This window comes from Nomascus leucogenys, chromosome 13 (assembly GCF_006542625.1).
Source record: "Nomascus leucogenys isolate Asia chromosome 13, Asia_NLE_v1, whole genome shotgun sequence".
Classification (NCBI taxonomy): Eukaryota; Metazoa; Chordata; class Mammalia; order Primates; family Hylobatidae; genus Nomascus; species Nomascus leucogenys.
Window position 1 is genome coordinate 56197718 of NC_044393.1, and position 24484 is coordinate 56222201.

Sequence of the window (24484 nt, forward strand, 5' to 3'; positions counted from 1 at the left end):
GTGAACATAGGCCATAGCCAGGTGGTAGTCACAGCAGGCCTTGGGTGAGATCCCAGTGCCAGCTTCTGGTCTGACCAAGTGCAGTCCCAGTGGTGGTGGTCACATCTCTAGGCTGCTCAAAACACAGAGAGAGGCTCTGTTTGTGTTTGTTTGGGAGAAAATAAGGGAAGAGAACAAGAGTCTCTGCCTGGTAATCCAGATAATTCTTCCAGATCTTATCTAAAACATAGTTTTTAAATGACTACATAGATAACAGTAGTATATATGAATATTTATTTTAATTTCTTGTTGGGAATTTAGATCTCTCTTTTTTAACTGTCATTTATTCAGATCAAATTACTTGATGAGCACTTATGGAATTAGGCATGAAGAATTTCAAAACTTTTAATAATATTTCTAAACTGACCCCTCCATTCCCAGTTCCACCTCCAATTTAGAATTTCACCAGCAGTACGTAAAAAAGTCTGTTCTAAACTCTGCATCCTGGCCAGGTGAGGTGGCTCATGCCAGTAATCCTAGCATGTTCGGAGGTTAAGGCAGGAGGATTGTTTGAGCCGAGGAATTCATGACCAGCCTAAGCAATATAGCAAGAGCCTCCTCTACCAAAAAAAAAAAAAAAAAAAAAAAGCCAGGAACAGTGGCGGGCCCCTGTAGTCCTACCTACTTGGGAGGCCAAGGCAGGAGGACAGCCTGAGCCCAGGAGTTTGAGGCTGCCGTGAGCTATGATTGCACCATTGCACTCCACCCTGGGTGACAGAGCAAGACTGTGTCTCTAAAAAAAAAAACAACCAAAAACCAAACTCTAGACATCCTCTCTAATCAATACTGACTTTAATCAAGAAACAAGTTTGCTAATTTAATAGACTTAAAATGCTTAATTATTAGTTTATATTTCTTGTCTGGTATTGTCTTTATATCACATCATTTTTCTTTTTAAAAGTTCATTTAAATTTATCATTTATTATCTCACAAATCTTGATTTAAGTCTTGATCTGAAGAAATGAAAGTTAAAAAAGAAATCTAAATTTCCAACAAAAAAAAAACACAAGATAAATATCCATATATATTACTGATTCCTATGCAGCCACTTAAAAATTGTTTTACAGGAGTACCTAATGATATAGGAAAATGTTTACCAAATCTTATTTTTATTTTTTTAAAGCAGACTTTATAAGACAAATGTGTAGTTTGAACTCACAGAAAATAACGCGTGAAAAAAAGGCTGATGAGTTACCCTTTACAAAATGGAAATGGAACTTTTCAAGAAGAAATGCTCATTACATTATTTACATGGATTTATTTCTTTTGCCTTTAAATAATGAAAAAACCAGTCTGAATTGTATTGTTTTGTAAATATGTGTTCTATATTTTGAATCTTTGGATATTGATTTGCATTGCTCTATCACAATTTGCTTATATTTAATAGCATCAAGAATTTTTTTAGACTTCTGATAATCAGTAGACAGGCTTGATCGAAATATGTTCCCCTAAAGCCCATATTTGATAGTTTTATTACTAAATTTAGAAGCCAGTAATTAAACTATTTTCTTATAATTATGGCTATATTTTAGTTCAAATTTATCATCCTAAAGCCATCAGGTCAAATGATACTTGTTCTGAAAATATATTAATCAATTGGGAAGGATTCTGTAATGTTTCTGTTCCTGTAATTCTCTGATACGTGTATGCTAGGCAGCATTCACCTCAAAAACAGTAAATAAAACTACTCCGAAGCTTTAAGTAACTCTAGCTTTACTATATCTGAAAGACAAAATTGTATTCTGATAAATGTAGCTATATCATTCATTATCAGTTAGTATTTATATTTAGATTAAGGTGATTCAAGGTCTCAGGCCAAAATAAATGCCAAGAGATGATTGTATTATCTAAACAATTAGAGCATTGGCACAAATTCTTGGGAAGCTGTTTGTTGACTTTTTAACCAAAGAGTTACGATTCTGTTTTTATTTCACCTTGGCATTTTAATTTCTTAAAATTCATAATATTCATCAACTGCAATGCTCAGAAATCCTTATCAGACCATTTTCAGCAAAGTACAAATATAGTTTCTATTACAGTTCTGTCCTCTAGTACAAGTTGATCCACTTACTCTCTGCTGCTTTATAGTTCTAGAGAACAGCATTGAAGAATTCTGATGATTAGTCGCAAACAACATTGACTTTAAAAAATAGATAGTTTCCCAAACATGTTCTCCTCCGAATTACTCTTCTCGCCCTTTTTATTATATCTGTTTATCTTATTCTTGGTCATTTGTGAGGTTTTATTTTTTGTCTTAAAGAAAATTTACTTTAAATAGAGAATTTGTAAAATACCATGGATTACATGCACGTGTCTTTTCTTGGGTTAGTCTTGTATCTTTATCTAAGGAACACTGGGAGCTAGAGGGGACCACTGTTCCATTGTGAAAGAGTGAAGGTTTGTATGGTGTTTCCTCTATTCTCAGAATCCCACGGGCTACTCATGATGTATGAACAGTAGAATTAAGTAGAATATTTGAGCCTATCCTATTCTGGATTCATCCTCTTAGAAATGTTCTATGTTGATAGGATTCCTTTTATAAACCGATTGAATGCTGTGTCCTCTTAATTGTGGCATGCTATAAATAAGTCAGTTATTAAAAGAAATGGTTGATGTTTTATAGACTGAATGCATACTTGTAGAGCATGTGGTAGAAAGATACTTTATTGAGGATAGTTCCAGTGATTGAGTACACATACTACAGTTTTTAACTCTTTGGAACCCAAGAGTAGAATAAAAAATTATTTACAAAATGTATGTGGGTTCTGACATAGGGTACTATTTTTTCCTTTGGAGGCATTTTTGAAGAAAAAAAATTACACATTACAAAAACCAGATTTAAGATTTTGGCATGTACAGTTGTATGTTTTTTTTGTTTGTTTTTTTGTTTTTTTGTTTTTTGGAGACTAAGTCTTGCTCTGTTGCCCAGGCTGGAGTGCAGTGGCACCATCTCAGCTCACTGCAACCTCCGCTTCCTGGGTTCAAGTGATTCTCGTGCCTTAGCCTCCTAAGTAGCTGGGATTACAGGCGCGCACCACCATGCCCAGTTATTTTTTTTTTTTTTTTTTCGTGGAGAGGGGATTTTGCCATATTGGCCAGGCTGGTCTTGAACTCCTGACTTTTGGTGATACACCTGCCTTGGCCTCCTAAAGTGCTGGGGTTACAGACGTGAGCCACCATGCCTGGCCAGCATGTACAGTTTTAATAAGAGGAAAATAGCAAATGATGAGCAAATTTTTATTTGTTTGAAGCTCTCAATTGCTGCTTATATATTTATTTCAGCAATACCCTTCCCAATAGTGTCCTGAACTTGATGTTTACTTGTGGGGTGTGAATATTTCTTAATTAATTATACAGTCCCTTAAAGAGTAGTGGTATACATGTAACGGAAAATCTTTTCAGAAACATAAAAACATAAAAAGGAATTAGTAAATTTGGAGTTTTATTCTAAATACTGCTGTTAAAGGGCCACAAAAAATAATGGGCTTATAATGAATCATGGCAATTTAGTCAAATATTTAAAATATCTAAAATGTTTATGAGACAGCAGAATATTTTATAGTAGAAGTAATAGGAAAAAAGTTTTATAGAAATTTTTTAGGAATAGTAATTACATGTCTGGGATGGTTTAGAACCTACCTAAATAAAGGTCAAAAATACAGTTTTATAGAGAACTAGAAAGTGTTTTGTGAATGGCTAATTCTTAAAGCTCCATTGATAACCTTGGGGAGAGGCAGAACATCCTAGATTTAATGGAAATTGTATTTCTGTTATTTCACCAAGACAGGGTTATACAGTTAAATATATTGGCTAAAATCTTTATAGTAAAATTTTGCTGACATGAACATCCCTGGTCTGGGAATTAAATATTCACTTAAGTACTATTTCATGAACAGTGCCAAAATTTCTGCCAGAAAGGTAAAAGATATATTTACATTGCATTTTTTGTAGCTGAAATGTAGCCTGTAACCGAGTGGATTATAATAACTTCTAATATTTTGATGCAGGAAGTAGGAAAATATTAAAAATTGAAAGGTGGTTTTAAGGAAATTGTAATGGTTCTGTTCAGAGTTTATGAGACAGCCTTATTCTATAGATTTTTAAATTATGAACTTCCCCCTTATTTTTATGTAAATGGTGATGTCAATTTCAGCCCTTCCTCCATTTGCCTTACGCCAGAGAGAGAGAATAAGAGAGAGAGAGAAACACCTTGTGTTGGGGCCATCAAATGGTTTCTTTAATAGTCATCAGTGGTATTCACAAAATTCTGGTTTTCTTGCCTTCTGAGGTTGTAGTAACACTTGCACTTCCCTATCTTGCTGAAGTTAGGACTGACCATATAACTTGTCTAATGCAATGTGATATATATTCCTTATTGGCAGAAGAGACATCTGTCACTTCCAGGCAGAAGCTTTAGGGACTGGTGGCCTTCCAAATTGCAGAGGCTCCATTAGCCTGCAGCCTTCAGTAAGGAAGTGGAACCAAGTACTCTCTTGAGGTGGACATACTGTGTGACCAAGAAATACACTTATGTTATTTTGAGTCACTGAGATTATGGCAGTGTTTGTAACTGTTGTGTAAGCCAGTCTAATCTGACATATGCAGTATGCAGTTTCTTTATGCCTAAGGATAAGGAAGAAGATAATAACGTTTCTAGTCAACTAAAATGACCATTTATTTCTTCGGTCATTTTTGTTAACATTTACTGTGTGCCAGTCACTGTTCTAGGTGCTAGGAAAATAGAGGGAACAAAACAAAGCAATCTCTTCTTCCCACTCTTTATTCATTCTTCAGGGAATCTCCTTTGTTGTGAAGCCTTCCCCTGCCCTCTGAGCTGCTGGTTGCTCCTTTCTCGTCTGTGTTCCTCCAGCACTTTGTAGATATCGTCATTGTGGCACTGGTGTTATCATGATCATTCTGTTTCTGTCTTAATTTCTAGACTGTTTCTATAAATGTTTTAAATATAGTACATATATAATATTGAAAGTAATATAAAATGTGTAGGCAAAACAAGTTACACATTATATAAAATGTATAACAAAAGAATATGTATACATACACATAGATGCTTTGCATTATCCCTTTATTCCCTTTATGTCATCCCCCACATTTCAAAAAAATATTTTTTGAATGAATAAATAAGGCTTCCTGTGGGTCTTTTGCCTGAATGTGGTTTGGGAACAAAATGTGAACTTCTATATTTTGGGCATGTTCTTCCAATGCCTTTGCTCTGTGAATTCAAATTTAAGAGCATTACTAATGGATGAGAACAGGTCTATACCAAATTACCTGGGCAGAAATGTGAATGAACAGGGGAGGGGGAAGGCTATTAACTTGTCATTGTGCCTCTTCCCTTTACTTAGCTATATATATATATGTGTGTGTGTGTGTGTGTGTGTGTGTGTGTGTGTGTATATGTGTAGATATATATATGTGTATATGTATGTGTATATGTGTGTGTGTATATATATATGTGTATATATATGTGTGTGTATATATATGTGTGTATATATATATGTGTATATATATAATTGTTATAGCCTTTTACCAGTGTTTCTCAATCTTTTTTCCAATATCATCCCCTACCCCCCGTCTTTTTGGGCTGTTTCCCCCTAAATGCCCCCAATGAGATTTTACTGCCACAGAAATACTGTATATCTGTTTATGTATTGAACGTATATCTGTGCTTTATAAAAAAATACAGTAAGTCTTTTTGCCCCCTAAGAACGAGTTTTCTTGGTTGATGCATGCCTTTAACTAATATTTGAAAAAGGTGTTTTTTTTCCTCTGTAGGAGGGCATTTCCCCTTCAATAAGCTAAGTTTAACTCTATTGAGTCACAACTCTGTTATTTAATACACCTGTGCTTTTGTAACAGCTTTATTTTAAGCTAATTATTATTTAAATAAGTACGCTAAAATCTTAGTTTATTGAGAACATTGGCAAATTAACTTTTATGTATTATATAGAAGTCAATTTTTCTAGATTGAAGGCCTCTAAACCATGCATTCTGTGCAAACTGTATTTGCCTTTTATTCCTTCAGCATATACTTATTGAGCATCTGGAGTGTGCAAGACTCTGCCAGAGCTGAGGACCCAGTGAATCATGGAGTTCAGTCTGCTTCCTTTAACTCCTTGCTAGCCAGGATGCGAATATGGGTTATGTATACTTGTCTAGTGCAGAGTCGTTTTGACCATACTGATTTTTAAAACATCAACAACAAAATGTTGTGGGCTTTTAGTAAAAAACCCTGGGAGTTGAATAATCCCTCATCTATCATTCTATATGTATAGCACATGAAAAGGTTGAGGGCCAAGTCCCACAATATGCGAAGTCAGTATAGTTTGTATTTTCCTGTTCTGTGCTGCAAGTTGTGACCGTTGTCTGGCTACACCAGTGCACATTACTCTGTCTGCAATGTGGGAATCTGCTTAAATTCTTGGGCCATTCTGTATAACCAGTGTAGTATATACATATATGCACAACAAAACAGGGAAACCTCAATATAAGATTCACTTAAAGAATAAGGTTCTGGTTCTCACCGCTGTTTAATTGCCAAACAAAAAGGATGAAGTATATAGTTTCAAGCTAAATTTCAGATTGTGTAGGAGGCATGGGGCAAATATGTTTCAGAAAGAATACAAGGCAGTACAAGTTACCTGGAGGCTTTGGTTTGAGTGCCCATCCAGAGATAGAGCCATTCATTCACTTATTTGTTACAGAAATATTTATTGACCTCCTAATCTTTGTGTCAGGACTTTTGGTGAGTAAGACAAAAGTCTCTCATTTTCACTCATCCTCTCTGTCCCCAGTTCTTGGACAAATTGTGTAGGACATTTTAACATTGAGCAAGTTTTCATTCATTCATTCGTTCATTCAGTGTGTGTTTGAGTGTGTATAATACAAGTACATTATTGTGAGATATTTAAAAAAGACATCTCTGCCCTCAAGGACCTTGCAAGCTTGTTTGTTCATCAACCAGTCATTTATTTAAAAAAAAAAAAAGTGCATTGTGCTAGTAGGCAATGTGCCAGGTCAGTGCTAGGGAAATACAGAGATGAACAAGAGCACACAATCGGTCCCTGGAGGGCTGTGTCTCAGCCTGGAGAGGCAAACAGCTTGTAACATCTTTGGAAGCACGCAGTGTGGTAAATGACAATAATGAGCTCGTCCCACTGCATTGTGAGAGTGCGAAGGATGAGCACAAAAGTGGAGTTTCCAGAATTAGTTCTGTGTGGGTGAAAGGTCAAGATGTGACTCTCCATCTCACTTTTTAGTTGAGGATGGAGAGAAGGGTTGGCTTGGAAAGGAGATTGGAGGGAGTTCAATAAGAAGAAACAGTTTAAGTGATGATAAGGAGCTTTATAAGGCTTTATAAGGCACGATGACAGCTTTACTTTATTTTGATTTGGCTGCAGAAGGTGGGGGTAGATGAATTCTAATGTAGTGAAACAATTGCAACAGGAATGCCAAGAACTAAGTCCTTGTAGTATTGGCACAATATATAGTTCAGTGAAACAGCCCAGAAACAGACAAACACACTATGTGATAAAGTGGGTATCACAAATCAACAGGGTATTAAGTAATAATATTGAGACAATTGATAACCTATTTGGAAAAATAGTAGATTCTTACTCCAGATGATTTTTAATTACGACTTAGGGGCTAGGTACTTAGAAATTTGAGAATTAGGATTGCTTTCTGTGAATTAAAATTTAAGATCAACAATAATGGATCAGAGGGTGGGGGTGTGTGTATGTGTAAAACAAGTTAATCTTAACCAAATATCTTGCCTACTGCCTACTGCACCACCTCGTTGAATGTGTCAATCCTATGAACATGGCCAGCTTCATGGGCCCTGCACTCACGAGGGCCGTGCATTTTGGTTTAATGCTCTGCTCTTGTTGTCCTTTGGAAAGTCTTAATTTTTTAAGATGGGGCCCATATATGGTGTTTTTGTTTTGTTTTGTTTTTGCACTGGGCCATACAAATTATGTAGCATTCCTGCCTGTGAAGTTGGCCATCTCTGGGGACAGAAAGTTAGAGAGCCAAGCTTTAGAAGTAGATGTCATTGTGCTCTCTGGAGAGTTGCAGCCAACCCAGTTAAAATGTCCCAGACACATTGGCAAGGCCATCCCTATTGAGTGCCTCAGGCTGTCCAGCCTGATTCCATGAAACATTCAATTTATTTAACAAAGTTTCCTACTTCCCATTTCCTGCTCACCAAGCAGTCTTTCAGTAGTGACTTGGCTGCTGCTTTGGTTTTCCAGCAGGGAGAGATCTAGCTAGTTGTGCTGGTCCCATCCTTCATTCAGGAAGGTAGTTACTAAATTGGCAATCTGGTTTCATATGTCAGTGAGGTTCTTTAATGTGAGCCTGCTTCTGCATGACTGGTCCATTTCTGTTACATTTCAGAGACTGAAGGCTGAAGTCCAGGAATTATGCTGGTAAATTCACCAAAGCAGTCATATGTAGAATAGCGGTTAAGTGCAAGAGCTTTGGAGTCAAGACACACAATCCTGGATAAAATGTGGGTCCTGTCACTTACTAGGATGTATGATCTTGGCTTTCCTGTGCCCTGGTCTTTCATCCGTCAAGTGATGACATTAACACCTACCTTAAGGTTGTTGTGAGGTTGAATGAGATGATGTACTTTAGATCAGGGTTTCTCAGCCTCGGTACTGTTGGCATTTTGGGCCAGGTAATTCTTTCTGTTCAGGGCGGGGTGTTCGGTGCATCATAGAATGCTTCCAGCATCCCTGGCCTGTACCCAGTAGATGCTAGTGGCATCCCTCTAACCCCCTATAGTTGTGACAATTAAAATGTCAGCAGAGGTGGAATCACCTCTGTGGAGGAGAGCACAATAGGACTTGGTTAAGAGTCACTGGTCTAGATGTATAGAGTGGTGCCTGGGGGAAAGAAAATGTTTTATGATATAATAATAATGGGAATAGTGGTACCAAAGATGATACTACTTTTGATGCCACCCTGAGGGCCCTAGGAAGACATTTGTCAGCTTTTCATTTATTCTTTGTCCTTAAATTTTTATATCTATACCAGAATAAACTCCATGTAGATTAAATAGTACATGTAGAAAGCTCTACCTTTAAACAACTGAATGAAAAAAGAAGTAAATCTTTAGATTTGCAAATAAGGAAAGGGTTTTCAAGATCAAAAGCAGTGATACTTCTGTGATGTTTAATGTTGGGTTTAAAACACATTGGGGAGTTTTCTTTCCTCACAGATGTCATGACATTAAAAATAAATATGCATAATCTATAAAAACTTTGTAGTTACAATTGAAAAGCAAATTGGATAAAATGATTGTGAGTAATATGACAGATAAAGTGGTATGAAAAAACTAATTTAAGTCAAAAAGAAAACCAGGTATTTCTGGAAATACAATCATCCTATAAACATTTGCTATTGCTTAAAATCTTTGTCAATTTAAATAAATAATTTAAAATTTTTTAAAAAATTATCAAATAGTTCAAGTTTAATAATTTAAAAAAAATTAAGTTATTTATTTAAATTAACAAAGATTTTAAGCAATAGCATCCAATTCTGTTGTACAGTTAGGGGAGTCTCATTACATAGTTTTTGTAGGACAATCGATAGGTACAATCCTTCTAGAAAGAAACATGGTGATAAATGTGCCCTAAAAATGGTCATACCGTTTAGCCCCCGCAAATAACTTTGGGAATAATGCCTACAGCATAATCTGAAATGTAGACAAATATCGATGCGTGAAGGTGTTTATTGCAAAGTTGTTTTAATATAAGCCAGCTAAATATTCAGTATTAGAGAGGTAGTTATTTACAGCATATGATAATCTGCAATCCTTAAATGCGGTATTTACACAGTGTTTCTAATGACATGCAAAATTCTTACAGTGTTAAATGAAAAAAGTAGGTTTTTAAGTTGCATATGCAATATAAACTCAACTCAGAAAAAAGACTGGAAGGAAATATCCAAAACGTTAATATTTGTTCCTGAAATACGCAAAATGTTAATATTTGTTCCATAATATTTAGATTATGGATAATTTGTGAAAGTCACAACTATATGATTAAATTCATCATTTCATGGCAGACAGCCTTTTCTTTTGTTTCTGTTCCTTTAGGTAATGTTTAGATATTATGCCTTGGAAATGAAAATGAAAGGGTTTAAGCTATGTTTCTCTAAATAGGAGAAATAAAAAAGAAAGTGTCAATGCCCTAAAATACAGCTTTATTTTTAAGTAAATTATAAATTGCAATATGAAACCAGTTTTGGGGGGGGGTAGACTGCTTCCCCTGGTTGAGGTGAATTAATGGTTTTTTATACCATGGTACTCTTTTTGTTCATTAAGTGTTAACGATGTACTCATTGTAGTATGGTTTTTGATGAAACAATCTTTAAGATGTTCATTTTTGTTTTTATAGTATGTGCAGAAGCTTATAATCCTGATGAAGAAGAAGATGATGCAGAGTCCAGGGTATGTAATTTACTGAATGAATGAATTTTAAATTGATGCCCTTGTCATATTTCAGGAAAATAATCATAGAAAAGATTTAACAGGCATATAGGTTAACAGGATACATAATGGAATTATTTTGACTATTTCTTTTCCTAGTCTCATCTCCAATAGCCTACTCCTGCTGTGAGTCTTGCAGAATTATTTTTATCCAAAGAGTATTTCTCTTTACAAAATATATCCTGGTGATGAAAAATGTTTTCAGCTGTCTTTCTCATAGTAATAATATTATTTTTCTTAGACAGTGTTTCTTGTTTCTAGTAAACAAAAATACTGGGAAGGACCTTCTCCTATTAATTTATAACAACGGAAAGTTACTCTGAAACAAACAAATCATGGTAAAATCACATCCAGTGTGTCAGTACAGCAGTTAGGATTCTTTTTTAAATCTGTGAGTCTTCATAGTTTGCTTAGCAGCTGACTTCTTGCAGGCCCTAATGTTTTTGTAAGAATTTGTCCACTGTGATTTCAGCAGTTTTTAAGCTATGTCTTTCAGCTCAGTTCTATTATTTATTTAGTAAAAAGTAAACTAAGAGATGACTATGCCTGGAAATGGAAAGTAATAATTTCTGCTCCACCCTCCTCCCCCTTTTTTTGAGTACATATGTTGCAAAAGTGCCTCTTGTTTCTTTGGCCTTAAACAGTATAAACAAAAACTTATTTTTGTAGCTCTGAAAAGTACTTAAGATTGAGGTTTCATATGGAGAAGCAGATACTATGTCCCTAAGTCATTACATCATTAAGCTCATTGAAACTTATGTAAAATCCAGTGGTATCAGGAGCCTTACAACGTGGAGGATCTTGAAATCCCATTTTATTCCTGGACCCATGGGGATTCCCACTACCAGGGTTGTGGAAGCTCATTTCTCACTATTAGAACTTCAGTTATTTTTATGAAGTTTATAAATCCTAGCCTGGAAATGATGTTGTTTTAGGATTAAGGTATTTTTACTAAAAATCTGCGATGTGCTGTTACCCCTGTATAGTCTGAAAAACTAGACCTTGCCTACCATATACTTTGTGTATCTAGCAGAAACAATACCAGGTGGCAATGAAGACAACATACATTCTTTATATGTGTGTATAAATGAGTATGATAAAATTTAGTAATTAAGATCAGAGCAATCGAGATGAGCTGGTTTAAATTAATAAAAACCTAAATTAATGAACATTTGCAATACAGTTTAAAAACAATATGCAGTATCTCATTGATTCAAAAGCTGTTAGGCCTTGAATTTTAGCTGCCATTTAATTCATGAGGTAAATAAAGTGTTTTGGCAGGTTCACTCCAGCTAATTTCTAATAGTTTTGTTGGGGAGGCTATACTAGTTAAGATTCATTTGGCTGTGTAAAACCTAACCCTGTCAAGACAAATGTGAAAAAGAAAACACTGGGGAGAGATTATCAGACAAAAGCTTGAGCAGAAAGTGTTCAAAGGCCAAGCTGTAGGCCTGGCAGGCAGGAGCCAGCCTGTGCCTCTGGGGTCCATCAAGAGCAAGAGTGTAAGACTTAGTGTAGTGTCTTTGAAACGGGTTCAGCTACCCATCTCTACTACTGTGTCTCTCAGTTCAAAATTCCAGTTTCCCAAGAGTTTCTGATGGACCCAGCTTTGGCCCAGGGTAGGGCCAGGATCAAAAAGTCCAACCTGCTTGGGAACCACTTCTGTAAATAAGGGCAGTTACTAGAGGAGGAGGAATCTTTGTGGGTTGGGCATTTACCCTAAGAGCTGTCCCCTGTAACACCTTTTAAAGTTATATTCAGTAGTTTTTTTTTTTGTTAATGTATTATATGTTTGATTATAGCAAAGTACTTTTAGGTTATCAATTAGGTTGAGTATTCTCTAAATGTGTTACTAAAAATTATACTTCTTTTGGTCTCAAAAACTATGAAGCAAACCACACCACGTTCTTGGGAATGATTATTACAGATTTCAAAATTATTTAGATCTAGAAGGATGTTGGGAAATATCTATGAGGAAAATGTATACTATATTGTGATAAAATTACATTTCATTTGGACATTTTGTGTTACTTCTGAGACTCACCAAATCATTGTTTGTAGTATAAATAGAAATTTATCGTCTGATATGAATTCAAAGAAAATGTAAATACTTAAGACTCATTTTGGAAAATAACGGATTTTAGTTGGAATGCCTTTAATAAATGAAAATGTAAGGGTTGTCTAGATCTAGCATGTAGAAAGTGGTAGAGAAGAGCTAATAAACTTAAGGGTAGAGTATTTCTTGTGTTTCTCCACAAAAATATTTTGGAGTTCCACCTGTATATCCGGTGCTAGGTGTAAAGTAGTGAGCAAATGGTGCTAGGTGTAAAGTGGTGAGCAAATGGTGCTAGGTGTAAAGTGGTGAGCAAATGGACAAGTCTCTGCCCTTTTGGAGCTTACAGTCTAGTGGCAGAAGCAGACAAGTGAGTAAATTAATGAAAAGTTAAAAAACATGAAGTGCTAAAGAAACAGTGAAACAGTGTAGGAATCAAAACACAGCCCCCAAGCCTCTGGGTTCAAGTGATTCTCAAGCCTCAGCCTCCCGAGTAGCTGGGACTACAGGCATGCACCACCACATACCTGGCTAATTTTTGTATTTTTAGTAGAGATGGGGTTTTGCCCTGTTGGCCGGGCTGGTCTTGAACTCCTGGCCTCAAGTGATCCACCCACCTTGGCCTCCCAAACTGTTAGGATTACCGGTGTGAGCCACTGTGCCCGACTGATATACAGTGTTCTTTAAAGAAAATGTCTAAGTTAAAACCTTACTTATTAACTGGTTTTCTAATTTTTTTTTTTTAATGGAAAGGCAGCAGAAATTTAGAGCAGAAGTTGGCAAACTTTTTTTGGTAAAGTTTTTTTTTTTTTTAACTGAAAAATGCACTATTTTCAGAGAGTAAATATTTTAGGCTTTGGGGAGTCATGGGGTCTCCTTTGCAACTACTCAGTTCTGCTATAGTAGCTTGAAAGCAGCTGTAGGTAATACATCAATGAAAAGCATGTCTGTTGTGTTACATTAAAACTTTATGACGCTTGAATTTGAATTTATTATAGATTTTATGCGTCAGGAAATATTATCATTTGTTTGATTTTCCCCCCAGTCATTAAAAAACATAAAATTATTCTTAGCCTAGAAGCCATACATACAAAAACAGCTTTGCCTGCAGGTGTAGTTTGCTGATCTCTGGTTTAGAATATAGACTCTGTAGCTGGCCTGGCTGGCATGAATCCTGGCTCTGCACCTTATGGACTGGATGACATTGGACAAGTGATTTGGGCAAGTTGATTTCCTTAACTCTAAATTTCTTAACCTGCTTCATGGGATCTGTCACTAGGATAAAATGAGTTTATATTAGTAAAGACTTTAAAATAGTACCTGGCATGTATTTATGCTACGTTTGTTTAACAAATAAAATTTTTATCTGAAATCAGGAATGAATTTTAATGAAAACCAAAGTGGCTTCTAGTACACTAAAATCACACTTTGGGTGTATTGCTGAGGCCTCAGTGATCCAGAGACAGATCCCTTAGGTGGAATCATGCTAAGCCCCAGAGGAAAAATGTAGGAGAGCATCTTCAGAGCAGGTGGCTGCAGTACAGAGGAGCCGGAGTGTCAGAGACCACACCTGCTTTCTGACTGTTTACTCTCCCCAGTGAAGAGGGATTTTACTGACGAGGTTAATTACAGTGAGTGGACTCTGAGTGCTGAGGAGTAATGGCAGGGTGAGGGGAAAGGGAAACAGGAAGAGAGCAGTAGACCATAGTGATGGAGGTGGGGCTGAGAAAAAAAGACTACTTAGAAATGGTCATTGGGCCGGGTGTAGGGGCTCATACCTGTAATCTTAGCACTTTGGGAGTCCAAGGCGGGTGGATCACGAGGTCAGGAGTTCGAGACCAGCCTGGCCAAGATGGTGAAACCCTGTCTCTAATAAAAATACAAAAATTAGCTGGGCGCAGTGGCAGGCACTTGTAATCCCAGCTACTCAGGAGGCTGAGGCAGGAGAGTAGCTTGAACCCAGGAGGCAAAGGTTGCAGGGAACCGAGTACACCACTGCACTTTAGCCTGGGTGACAGAGCAAGACTCTGTCTTAAAAAAAAAAAAAAAAAGAGGCCAGGTGCGCTGGCTCATGCCTGTACTTTGGGAAGGCTGAGCTGGGCAAATCATGAGGTCAGGAGATCAAGACCATCCTGGCTAACACGGTGAAACCCCGTCTCTACTAAAAATACAAAATACAAAAAAAAAAAAAAAAAAAAAAAGCCAGGTGTGGTGGCAGGCGCCTGTAGTCCCAGCTACTTGGGAGGCTGAGGCAGGAGAATGGCGTGAACCCGGGAGGCGGAGATTGCAGTGAGCTGAGATTGCACCACTACACTCCAGCCTGGGCAACAGAGCGAGACTCTGTCTCAAAAAAAAAAAAAAAAAAAAAAAAAAGTCGTCATTGGTAAGAGAGGTAGCAGGAAGAGGAGAGAAGAGGAAAAAGCTGGATTTCTGTGTGAAGGCTTATAGGAATTGAATGGGGTGGGCAGAAAGACTTAAAATTGACCAGAGCGAAGCGGGCACACGATACTGATGCCTGATGCACTCTCCCCCCCTCCTTTCTGAGAACAGAGCTTCTCAGCAGGCAGACATCTCGGTTGCTTCGGTTTGAAGTTCTAGATGGATTTTGTGAAGTGAGAAATGACTTTCTGTTTTATTTTAGTGTGTTAGCCTTCCTTATTTGAAGTAGGAGGAAGTGAAGTTTGGTTGGTGTGGTTTCGTTAATACCTAAATTTTAAAGGTTTCTTGTGCAGCAGTAAATGAGAAGTCCCTGAGATCTACTTTGTCTGTGTTTGTGTGTCATCTTAGAATCTAGTTTGAGATGAATATTGGGCAGATAGTAAACAAAGGTTTACATCTACCTTACCCTTAGAGGGGAAAGTGCAGTGACCCTTTCTCTCACTAGCTAGTAGTTCTTTCACGTAGTCTATACATAATGCAAATAAATGGTATACATATCAATAGTTTACATATAAATAGTATATCAATACCATAAATTTCCCCAATTCTTTTCAGGCTTATAATTTTCATTAATTTTTAGCCATCTGGTATGGTTTTAAATGCTGATTTAAATTTCCCATTGTGAGTTTTGATGTTTGTGGCTATAAACTCCACTGCTGCCTGATTCTGTGAGCTCTGATGCTCTGATGGTAGGGCAGGCTGCCTGAAGAGGCAAGGCACCTGCCCATCAGCTCTCATGGTCACTCTTTGAGTGAGCATTGGAACAGAAAAGGGTGGTATGTAGGTCTTCAGGAAACCAACTCCATGTCTGCTGCTTTTAGAACTACCCCTTGCCCCTCTGACTCATCTTACAGTTCCGAACTGCCCATGTTCACAAAAGAGTGGACCTTTTGGTCCAAGTCAGTTGAGCCTCCTGCTAGTGAAAAGGGACTCGAGAGATGGCAAGCCACGTACACACATGGCATTCTGCCACTCTTCACACTCTAGAATACAAGTTTAGTGAGAATATAGCACACTAGTTTCCTTGAGTTCCTTCTGAAATCAGTGCACCAGCCAGCCTCCTTGGACTCTTTTTCCCTGGAACATACATTCTCTTGGAGTGGCAGTGCATGATTGCTTGCTCCCTTCTAAAAATCACTTGCTCGCTGTGGGGCAGGTACATACCACATGTGTAAAAATATATTTGGCATCTAATGCCGTATACATTTAAACATTTTACTTCTTTCCAGGGACCTTATCAAGATTCAAAAGAAAGAACTACATCCTGAAAGAGTATTAAGCGCAGTAGAAACAGAATGACAGCAGTCCAAATTTTCAGCGTAGCTGCTGGCACCTGTTGTCCTTTTGTATGGGTCTCCACTGGCTGGGAGCTTTGGAGTCTTCCTAGCCAGTCACAGTTCTGTACATAATGAACTTGCTAACCTAGGGGAAAATATGCTTTTGAAAAACACTTCAGTGCTATATTGATGAAGGGATACCAACCTGCCCCCAACAAGGTGAATTATGTTCCCCTACTTGGTAGGCTCATAAGTTACCAATCACCAAAAGTGAATCTCAGCACCAACCTGAAGCGAACTTGAGCGCTAACAGTTCTTTCTAATATTGGTTCTGATTTTTGTTAGTTTTTTAAATCTCTTTGAGTGAGATGGTATTGGCTAATGTCTTTGTTTTTTAAATCTGATGTCCTTTTAGATTATACATCCAAAAACTGATGATCAAAGAAATAGATTGCAAGAGGCTTGCAAAGACATCCTGCTGTTTAAGAATCTGGATCCGGTAAGATAAATCTTAATAATAGAAATGGCTTTGTTTTTTCCCCCAGTGACAGTGTCATGAACTGTGCAGGGTCTTGAGTTTTGCCCTCTTTGTAAGCTGACATCACCCTGGGGTGATGGTAAAGGCCCCCTTGCAGATGCTTGAACGCACAGTAGGTTGAACTGCAGGAGAGGAATATTGAGTTTGGGGGAAGGTACTGCTGTTGGAGCAAGAAGTAAAGAAGCCTGAGGTGTTTGTCTTGTGGAAGATATTATCTCATCTCTCAAGATATTACCTCAGGGCTACAAACACAGCCCTGAGAAATGGCCCAGGTAAAAAGAGGGTAGGAACTTGCCCTCTTCTTACCCATCAGGAATATGCAGGGATGCTCAGGGCCCATGGAGGATTGTTTCTCTTTACAGCCAGTAAACTCTGTATTATACAGATTAAAAGTAACGTTTCACTTGGCTTTAAGGTGAGGTGTTTTTTTTTTTTTTTTTTTTTTTTTTTGTCCTTTATAAGGATTTAGAAATCTCTAATTTTTGGGTTTGGTATTTCTAGAATACCCACTCTTGATATGAGTGCGCGTGCTGTTCAGACTTTGTCTTGTACTGTGATGTACATATTCTGCTTCCTTCATGTCAGATTATGCTTAGTCATTGCTATATAGTCATTTAGGAGCAAACCTCTGCTGCCATATTCCAAATGTGAAAATAGAGTCAACTTTTGTAACTTACCTCGACTTTTTTGTTTGGCCAAACTCAACATCTTTGAGTTTTTGGTGATGTCCTAGAGGAGAAGCATTAAATCAATACCTGCTCTTTTTAAAATGAGGTCTTCTTAAAAAGGACATTTTTATAAAGATTCATGTACTGCATTTTACCAGTTCTATACTGCGTCATATTTACACTCTGAAATATTTTAAAAATCTCTTTTGTTTCTAGTGTAATTTATGTTTATATTACGTCTTCCGGAACACAGTACATTGTATGACTTTGGAGATTTATGTTAGGTCCACACATTACAAGTTTGTATGTCCATCTCTGAGGCTCCATTACTGGCTTTGAAAGGCCTAAATTTGACCAGACCCAGGATCCATCAGTCACTTCATCTGTCCATTGTCTGAGGGCAGGAACTGTGTCTTTTGTATCTTTGCATCACTCTGTAAGTAGCAGATGGCTCACGGCTCTCTACGCACACTAGGCTCTCAAAAGAAAACATGGGACTGAGACAAGAATGCTTTAAGTTATCCTTTTGTTACAGGAAAGAGGTCCTCATCCAGACCCCAAGAGAGGGTTCTTGGATCTCACGCAAAAATGAATTCAGGGTGAGTCCGTAAAGTGAAAACAAGTTTATTAAGAAAGTGAAGAAATAAAACAATGGCTACTCCATTGATAGAGCAGTCCCGAGAGCTGCTGGTTGCCATTTTTATGGTTATTTCTTGATGATATGCTAAACAAGGGGTGGATTATTCATGCCTCCCCTTTTTGATCATATAGGGTAACTTCCTGACATTGCCATGGCATTTGTAAACTGTCATGGTTCTGGTGGGAGTGTGGCAGTGAGGATGACCAGAGGTCACTCTCGTCACCATCTTGGTTTTGGTGGGTTTTGGCCGGCTTCTTGACTGCAACCTGTTTTATCAGCAAGATCTTTATGACCTGTATCTTGTGCTGACCTTCAGTCTCATCCTGTGACTTAGAATGCCTTAACCATCTGGGAATGCAGCCCAGTAGGTTTCAGCCTTATTTTACCCAGCTCCTATTCAAGATGGAGTTGCTCTGGTTCATGCACCTCTGACACTTTTACAGTTATCTAAGTATACATATTTAATCCTAAATAATAATTTTGGATAGATTTGTAATAAAATGATGGTGTTTAAGTAATATCTAACTCAAGTCTTGTTAAAAGTTATGCCAGGCTGGGTGTGGTGGCTCACGCCTGTAATCCCATCACTTTGGGAGGCTGAGGTGGGTGGATCATGAGGTCAGGAGATCGAGCCCATCCAGGCTAACACGGAGAAACACCATCTCTACTAAAAAAATACAAAAAACTTAGCCGGGTGTGGTGGCGGGTGCCTGTAGTCCCAGCTACTCGGGAGGCTGAGGCAGGAGAATGGCATGAACCCAGGAGGAGGCGGAGTTTGCAGTGACCTGAGATCATGCCACTGCACTCCAGCCTAGGCAACAGAGCGAGACTCTATCTCAAAAATAAAAAATAATTAAAAAAAAAAGTTATGCCAAACCCTTAAACATAGTTACAGTCTCATGGTATGAATTCAGTAGTTCAGAGTAGCCCTGATACATCCTTTTCCATTCAAGTTTCTTTGCTCGGTTCATTCAATCCACGTTTGCCGAGTACTGTCACTTACCACCAGTGGGAGTTAGTGCTGAGGAAGCAAAGACCTGGTTCAGTACCCTGAGTTGATATCAAAGCTAGCCTGTGGATCACATGTTTTCTAAGGCAAGGACCAATGTAGTATTTAACTCTTTTGCTCCAGAAGCACACAGAATGCAGTGGTAAAATTAATCCTTAGTTTTACACTTAGAGGTAGGCTTTATTCAAGGATTCTGTATTTTTTGACTAGAACTTTACATGGGAGAATTTCAGAGGTCACCAAAAACAGTGCTCTCAAGCTTTAATATGCTGATGTATCATCAGGGGATCTTGTTAAAACGCAGATTTGGATTCTCGTGGTCTGGGGTGGAGCCTGAAAAGTCTGCATTTCTCACAAGCTCCCAGGTAATGTTGATGTTCTTGGCCCACATCATACTTTGAATACCAAGGACTAGAGCTAGATGTGAAAATGTTCAAGTTCAGTATTTGGTTACTGTTACATGTGTTATGTTTGTGTGCTTTCCTATTCAGTGAACCAGTATTTTAATACTTCAGCGGGGACTAAGTCGTGAAATTCTGGTGTCTGTAGGGTTAAGTGACACACAGGCATAAATGAAATCGTTGCTAATTATGCTTCCCTGGGATGTTGTCTCTTCTGTTCTGTCTTCTAAATTAAATTGATCTTCCTTGCCATTTCAACTTTAGCTCTTTAAAAGCATTGTGAAAATTTTGGTTGCATTTAAAATTATTAATATTTAAGAAAGCTTTTGCTAATATAGTCTGGCAAGGAGCATCTTTGCTTAGTGTGATTATTTTGTAAACATAAGAGTTTTTTTAGACTTTTTTTCACTGCTTTGCTGAAGGTTAATATGTATTTTAAAAACCAACACATAGAGGGAAAAAACATCCAGTTTCTGAATTGTCATGATCAAATGTTTTATAGAGAAGAAGCAAATGTATATACATAGTAGTTTTCACAAGACCTTTTTTTTGAATTTGAGCTCAGACCACCTTGAATGACTCCCTTACTATTTAAATTCTTCCAGAGATGATATAGGATGTAAGTAAGTAAAATTTATTTTTCTCAGCAAATTACCACCTGGAATAAGACATTTAGCCCAAAACATGGCAGATTGGAGGTTTTAGTTTAAGCTCATATTGTAAAATAGCTTTCTAGTTTTTTGTGGTACACATTATTTACAATAACCCAAATGTGTTTTAATTGAATTACATATTCAGCTCATATAATCTGCTTATCACGCAGCTCCTTTCATTTTAATTTCTTGACTACTCACTATGTTTCAAGACCTGTTTAAGGTGTTGGAGGCCACAAAGATATTTAGAGATGGTTGTTGTCCTTTTGGAATTTATAATTTAATGAGGGTAAAAACAACTGCAAAGCATGTTGGGAAAACGTGATACATTGCTGTAATATGGTCAGGGCACGGTGAGAAGATGTCTGTCTCTTAGCTTACCCTAATGGTTCAGAAAGCTGGAGAGGTCACTGAGCTGTGCCCTCTGAAAATGAGGAGGGAATCACCAAGTGAGGAAAAGTACCGAGTGTTATCACTAGAGCCTAAAGTGGCAACCGTCCAGTGATGGATGGCCTCCATCTAGTGATGGGAGTGATGGAGCTAAGATGTGGATGCTGTATCGGGAAGGCCCATTCTTTCTCGATTGCTTTGCTGTGGCACTGGACTGCCTTGTAGGCAGTGGGCACAGCTGAAGAGTTTTAGTCAGAGAATGTAACTATCAGATTTATCTAAGGTCACTTTGGTGGTAATGTCAAGGACGGAGTTAAAGAGGGGAGAAAAACAGGGGAAGCAGACAAGAACAAAAGAGTGGAGCCCAGTAAGAAAACGAGGTCATGATCTAGGGAAAAGAAATGGGCCTGAACTCCAGGGAAGGGGGAAAGGGACAGACAGAAAAGAATGGTTTCACAAAAAAGGATTAACAGAACTTGGTACTTGGTGATTGATTTAGTTGGGGACGGAAGGAAGGAATCTAGGATAGCTCCCAATGTCTAGCTGGAGTGACTGCGAAGTTGCTACCTTTTCCTGAAAATGGGAAAACTTGAAGGAGGAAGGGGAAACTAATTAGTAATTAGCAAGAAGAATGATCTTGGCTTTGTGTCTACTATTTCATTTGAATTTCCTGAAGTCATTATTTAGCTTGAAAATCTTGCACTTCCTAGACTTCAGAAAATTTTTCCTTGGAGAGCTGTATATTCGTATGTTGAGCACAGCATTTATAATTATTAATCTCTTTGAAGATATTCTTTTCATGAATATTTTAATGCTCCACTCAGTAGGCCATTTTCCTCCTGAAATATTTCTAATTTGAGGCTAACTGAAATAATTTTCTTAGGCTATATGATAGGCTCTTCCATTAATGAAGAGTAAATTGTTATTTCTTAAGTGAGTCAGAGCCCTTTACTGAGCTAAGTCTTGAATTGGCATTCTGTAGGAGAATTAGATGTGGATTTCCTACAGTAGTTGTCAGTCATCATGATAAGCCTCTGCATATTAAATATTTCCTAAGTTCTTTTCACTCTGTGCATAATTATGGGGAAATTACATTTTGATTGACTAGAACAGACACCTGTCTGTATTTTATCAGGAATTGCTTTTTCATATATCCGTGTATGAATTCTTCAGTTTTATAATGTTTTCAAATGCAGCTAATTCCAACATCACAAAATGGTTACTATAGCAATTTATTTCATCTTTTTTCCCCATTTGACATTTAGAGTCAGAACTAATCAATAAAGCTGATGTTCACCCTCTACCTGCCTTAAAAAAGTCAAAATATAAATAGCAAGCAAAACAAAATACCAGTAAATCATTTAATCAACCTTTAGAATTTTGATAGGTGACCATATGTTGCCTGAGTTGATGAACTCATTTGGGTAGAATGGTCCCTGTGGGGCCAATTAGCACTACATCAAGAAAGGTCTGTTTCACTGCTACCTTGGCTTCATCTTCAACCTTGGCTGCAGTTCCACAAAAAGATGCCAGGGCTCACACAGGGACCCAAGGAGGGGATGAAAACCACTTCCTGCAAACCCATCACCATCATTCTTCCAAAAGTTTTTCTTAGCCCATATGAAGATGTAAAATTATGTTCTCAGTTTAATTAGAGTTGTTTTAGTTAATTAAAAAATATAAATCAGTATACATGTAAAACTGACAAACATTCAAAAAGAACAAAAGAGTAGTCAGTGAAAGGAAATCTCCTTTTCACCTCAGCCTCTCAGAAACTCAGTCTCTCAGGAACTATGTTCTTTTAGTACTATCTTGTATATTTTTCCAGGGTCATGCAATGCACATACAAGTATATTCTTTTTCAAATTTTGGTGGCAGCAGAATAGACACACTGTTACGCCCTGTTCTTTTTTTTTTTGAGAGTCTCGCTCTGTTGCCCAGGTTGAAGTGTAGTGGCACGATCGTGGCTCACTGCAACCTCTGCCTCCTGGGTTCAAGTGATTCTCGTACCTCAGCCTTCCGAGTAGCTGGGACTACAGGTGTGCACCACCATGGCCAGCTAATTTTTGTATTTTTAGTAGACAAGGAGTTTCACTATGTTGGCCAGGCTGGTCTGGAGCTCCTGGCCTCAAGTGATCTGCCTGCCTCAGCCTCCCAAAGTGCTGGGATTATAGGTGTGAGCCACCGTGCCTGGCCTGCCCTGTTCTTTTCAAATTAAACAATATATCAGTATTTATAGAGGTTCCATATTCTTTTTAAAAAATATTTTCATCGGTATTGTTTATACAAGTTTAAACTAGTAGCTTTTGTGTATTATAAAACTAAATCATGATAACACATTAATGTTTTGCTGTTGCCACTATGTTATAATTGTACATATAACAACAGATTCCAAGTAATCAAAACAATATTTAAAAAGAAGAACAAAGTTGCAGGATTCACATTTCCTAATTTTACAACTTACTGAAAAGCTATGGTAATCAAAACAATATACTGGGCTCGGGTAGACATATAGAACAATTGAATAGAATGGAGAATCTAGAAATAAACGTATATACTAATGGCCAATTGATTTTCTCACAAGAGTGTTAAGACCATTCAATAGAAAATGAATAGTTTCTTCAAGAAATGGTGCTGAATCACTGGATATCCACACACAAAAGAACAAAGCTAGACTCCTTTGCATATACAAGAATTAATTCAGAAGGGATCAAAAGCCAAAGATATAAGAGCTTAAACTATAAAACTCTTGGAAGAAAACATAGGAGTAAGTCTTTATGGTCTTAGATTTAGCATTGGACTCTTAGACATCAAAAGCATAAGCAGCAAAGAAAAAAGAGATAAATAGGACTTTACACAGATGTAACATTTTTGTACATCAAAGGACATTATTTTAAAAAGTGAAGACAGTGTGCACAAGAAAATTATTTGCCAATCATATATCTGATAAAGATCTAGTATCCAAAATATATAAATAACACAACTCAACAATAAAAAGACAAAAATTCCAATTTAGAAATGGGCAAAGTGCTTGAATATACAAATGACTGGCAATCAAAAAATTCTCAACATGGTTAGTCGTTAGAGAAATACAAATCAAAACCACAATGAAATACCACTTCATCCCCACCAGGATAGTTACAATTTTAAAAAAGGAAAATAAAGTGGTTAATTTTATGTTATGTGAATTTCACCTCAACAAATTTGTAGTTCCCTCTCACCACTCCTTTTCAACATAGTGCTGAAAGTCCTGGTTAATGCAATAAGACAAGAAAGTGTAGTAAAATGTATTGAGAAGGAAAAAATATGCCTGTCTTTGTTCACAGATGACGTGATTATCTAAGTAGAAAATGGGAAAGGCTTCCAGAGCTAGTAAGTGATTATAACAAGGTTGCGGGATACAAGTTTAATATACAAAAGTTAATCACTTTCCTTTATATCAGCAGTGAACAAGTGGAATTTGAAATTAAAAATACAATACCATTTATATTAACATCCCCCCAAAATGAAATATTTAGATGTAAATCTAACACAAATACGTATAAGATCTATGCGAGGAAAACTATCAGATTATGAAGGAAATCAAGGAAGAATTTAATAAATGAAGAGATTTCCATGTTCATAGATAGGAAGACCCGGTATTGTCAAGATGTCAGTTTTTCCCAAGTTGATCTGTAGATTCAATGCAGTCCCAACAAACTGATCCTAAAGTTTGGAGAGGCAAAAGACCTAGGAGAGCTAACACAATATTGAAGGAAAAGAACAAAGTTAAAGTACTAGTACTAACTGACTTCAAGACTTAGTATAAAGTGACAGTAATCAAGACAGTATAGTATTGGCAAAAGAATGTATAAATTAATC

The 24484-nt window shown here is 37.2% G+C and overlaps 1 protein-coding gene across 1 annotated transcript in view; it reads left to right on the plus strand.

Moving 5' to 3' along the window:
- Positions 1-24484, plus strand: part of PRKAR2B (protein kinase cAMP-dependent type II regulatory subunit beta) — a 119652-nt gene that overhangs the window by 68975 nt on the left and 26193 nt on the right. The window contains exons 3-4 of the mRNA XM_030825933.1: positions 10464-10516; positions 16740-16823. Of these exons, the coding sequence (XP_030681793.1) occupies positions 10464-10516; positions 16740-16823 (137 nt within the window). The remainder of the gene's footprint in view (positions 1-10463; positions 10517-16739; positions 16824-24484) is intronic.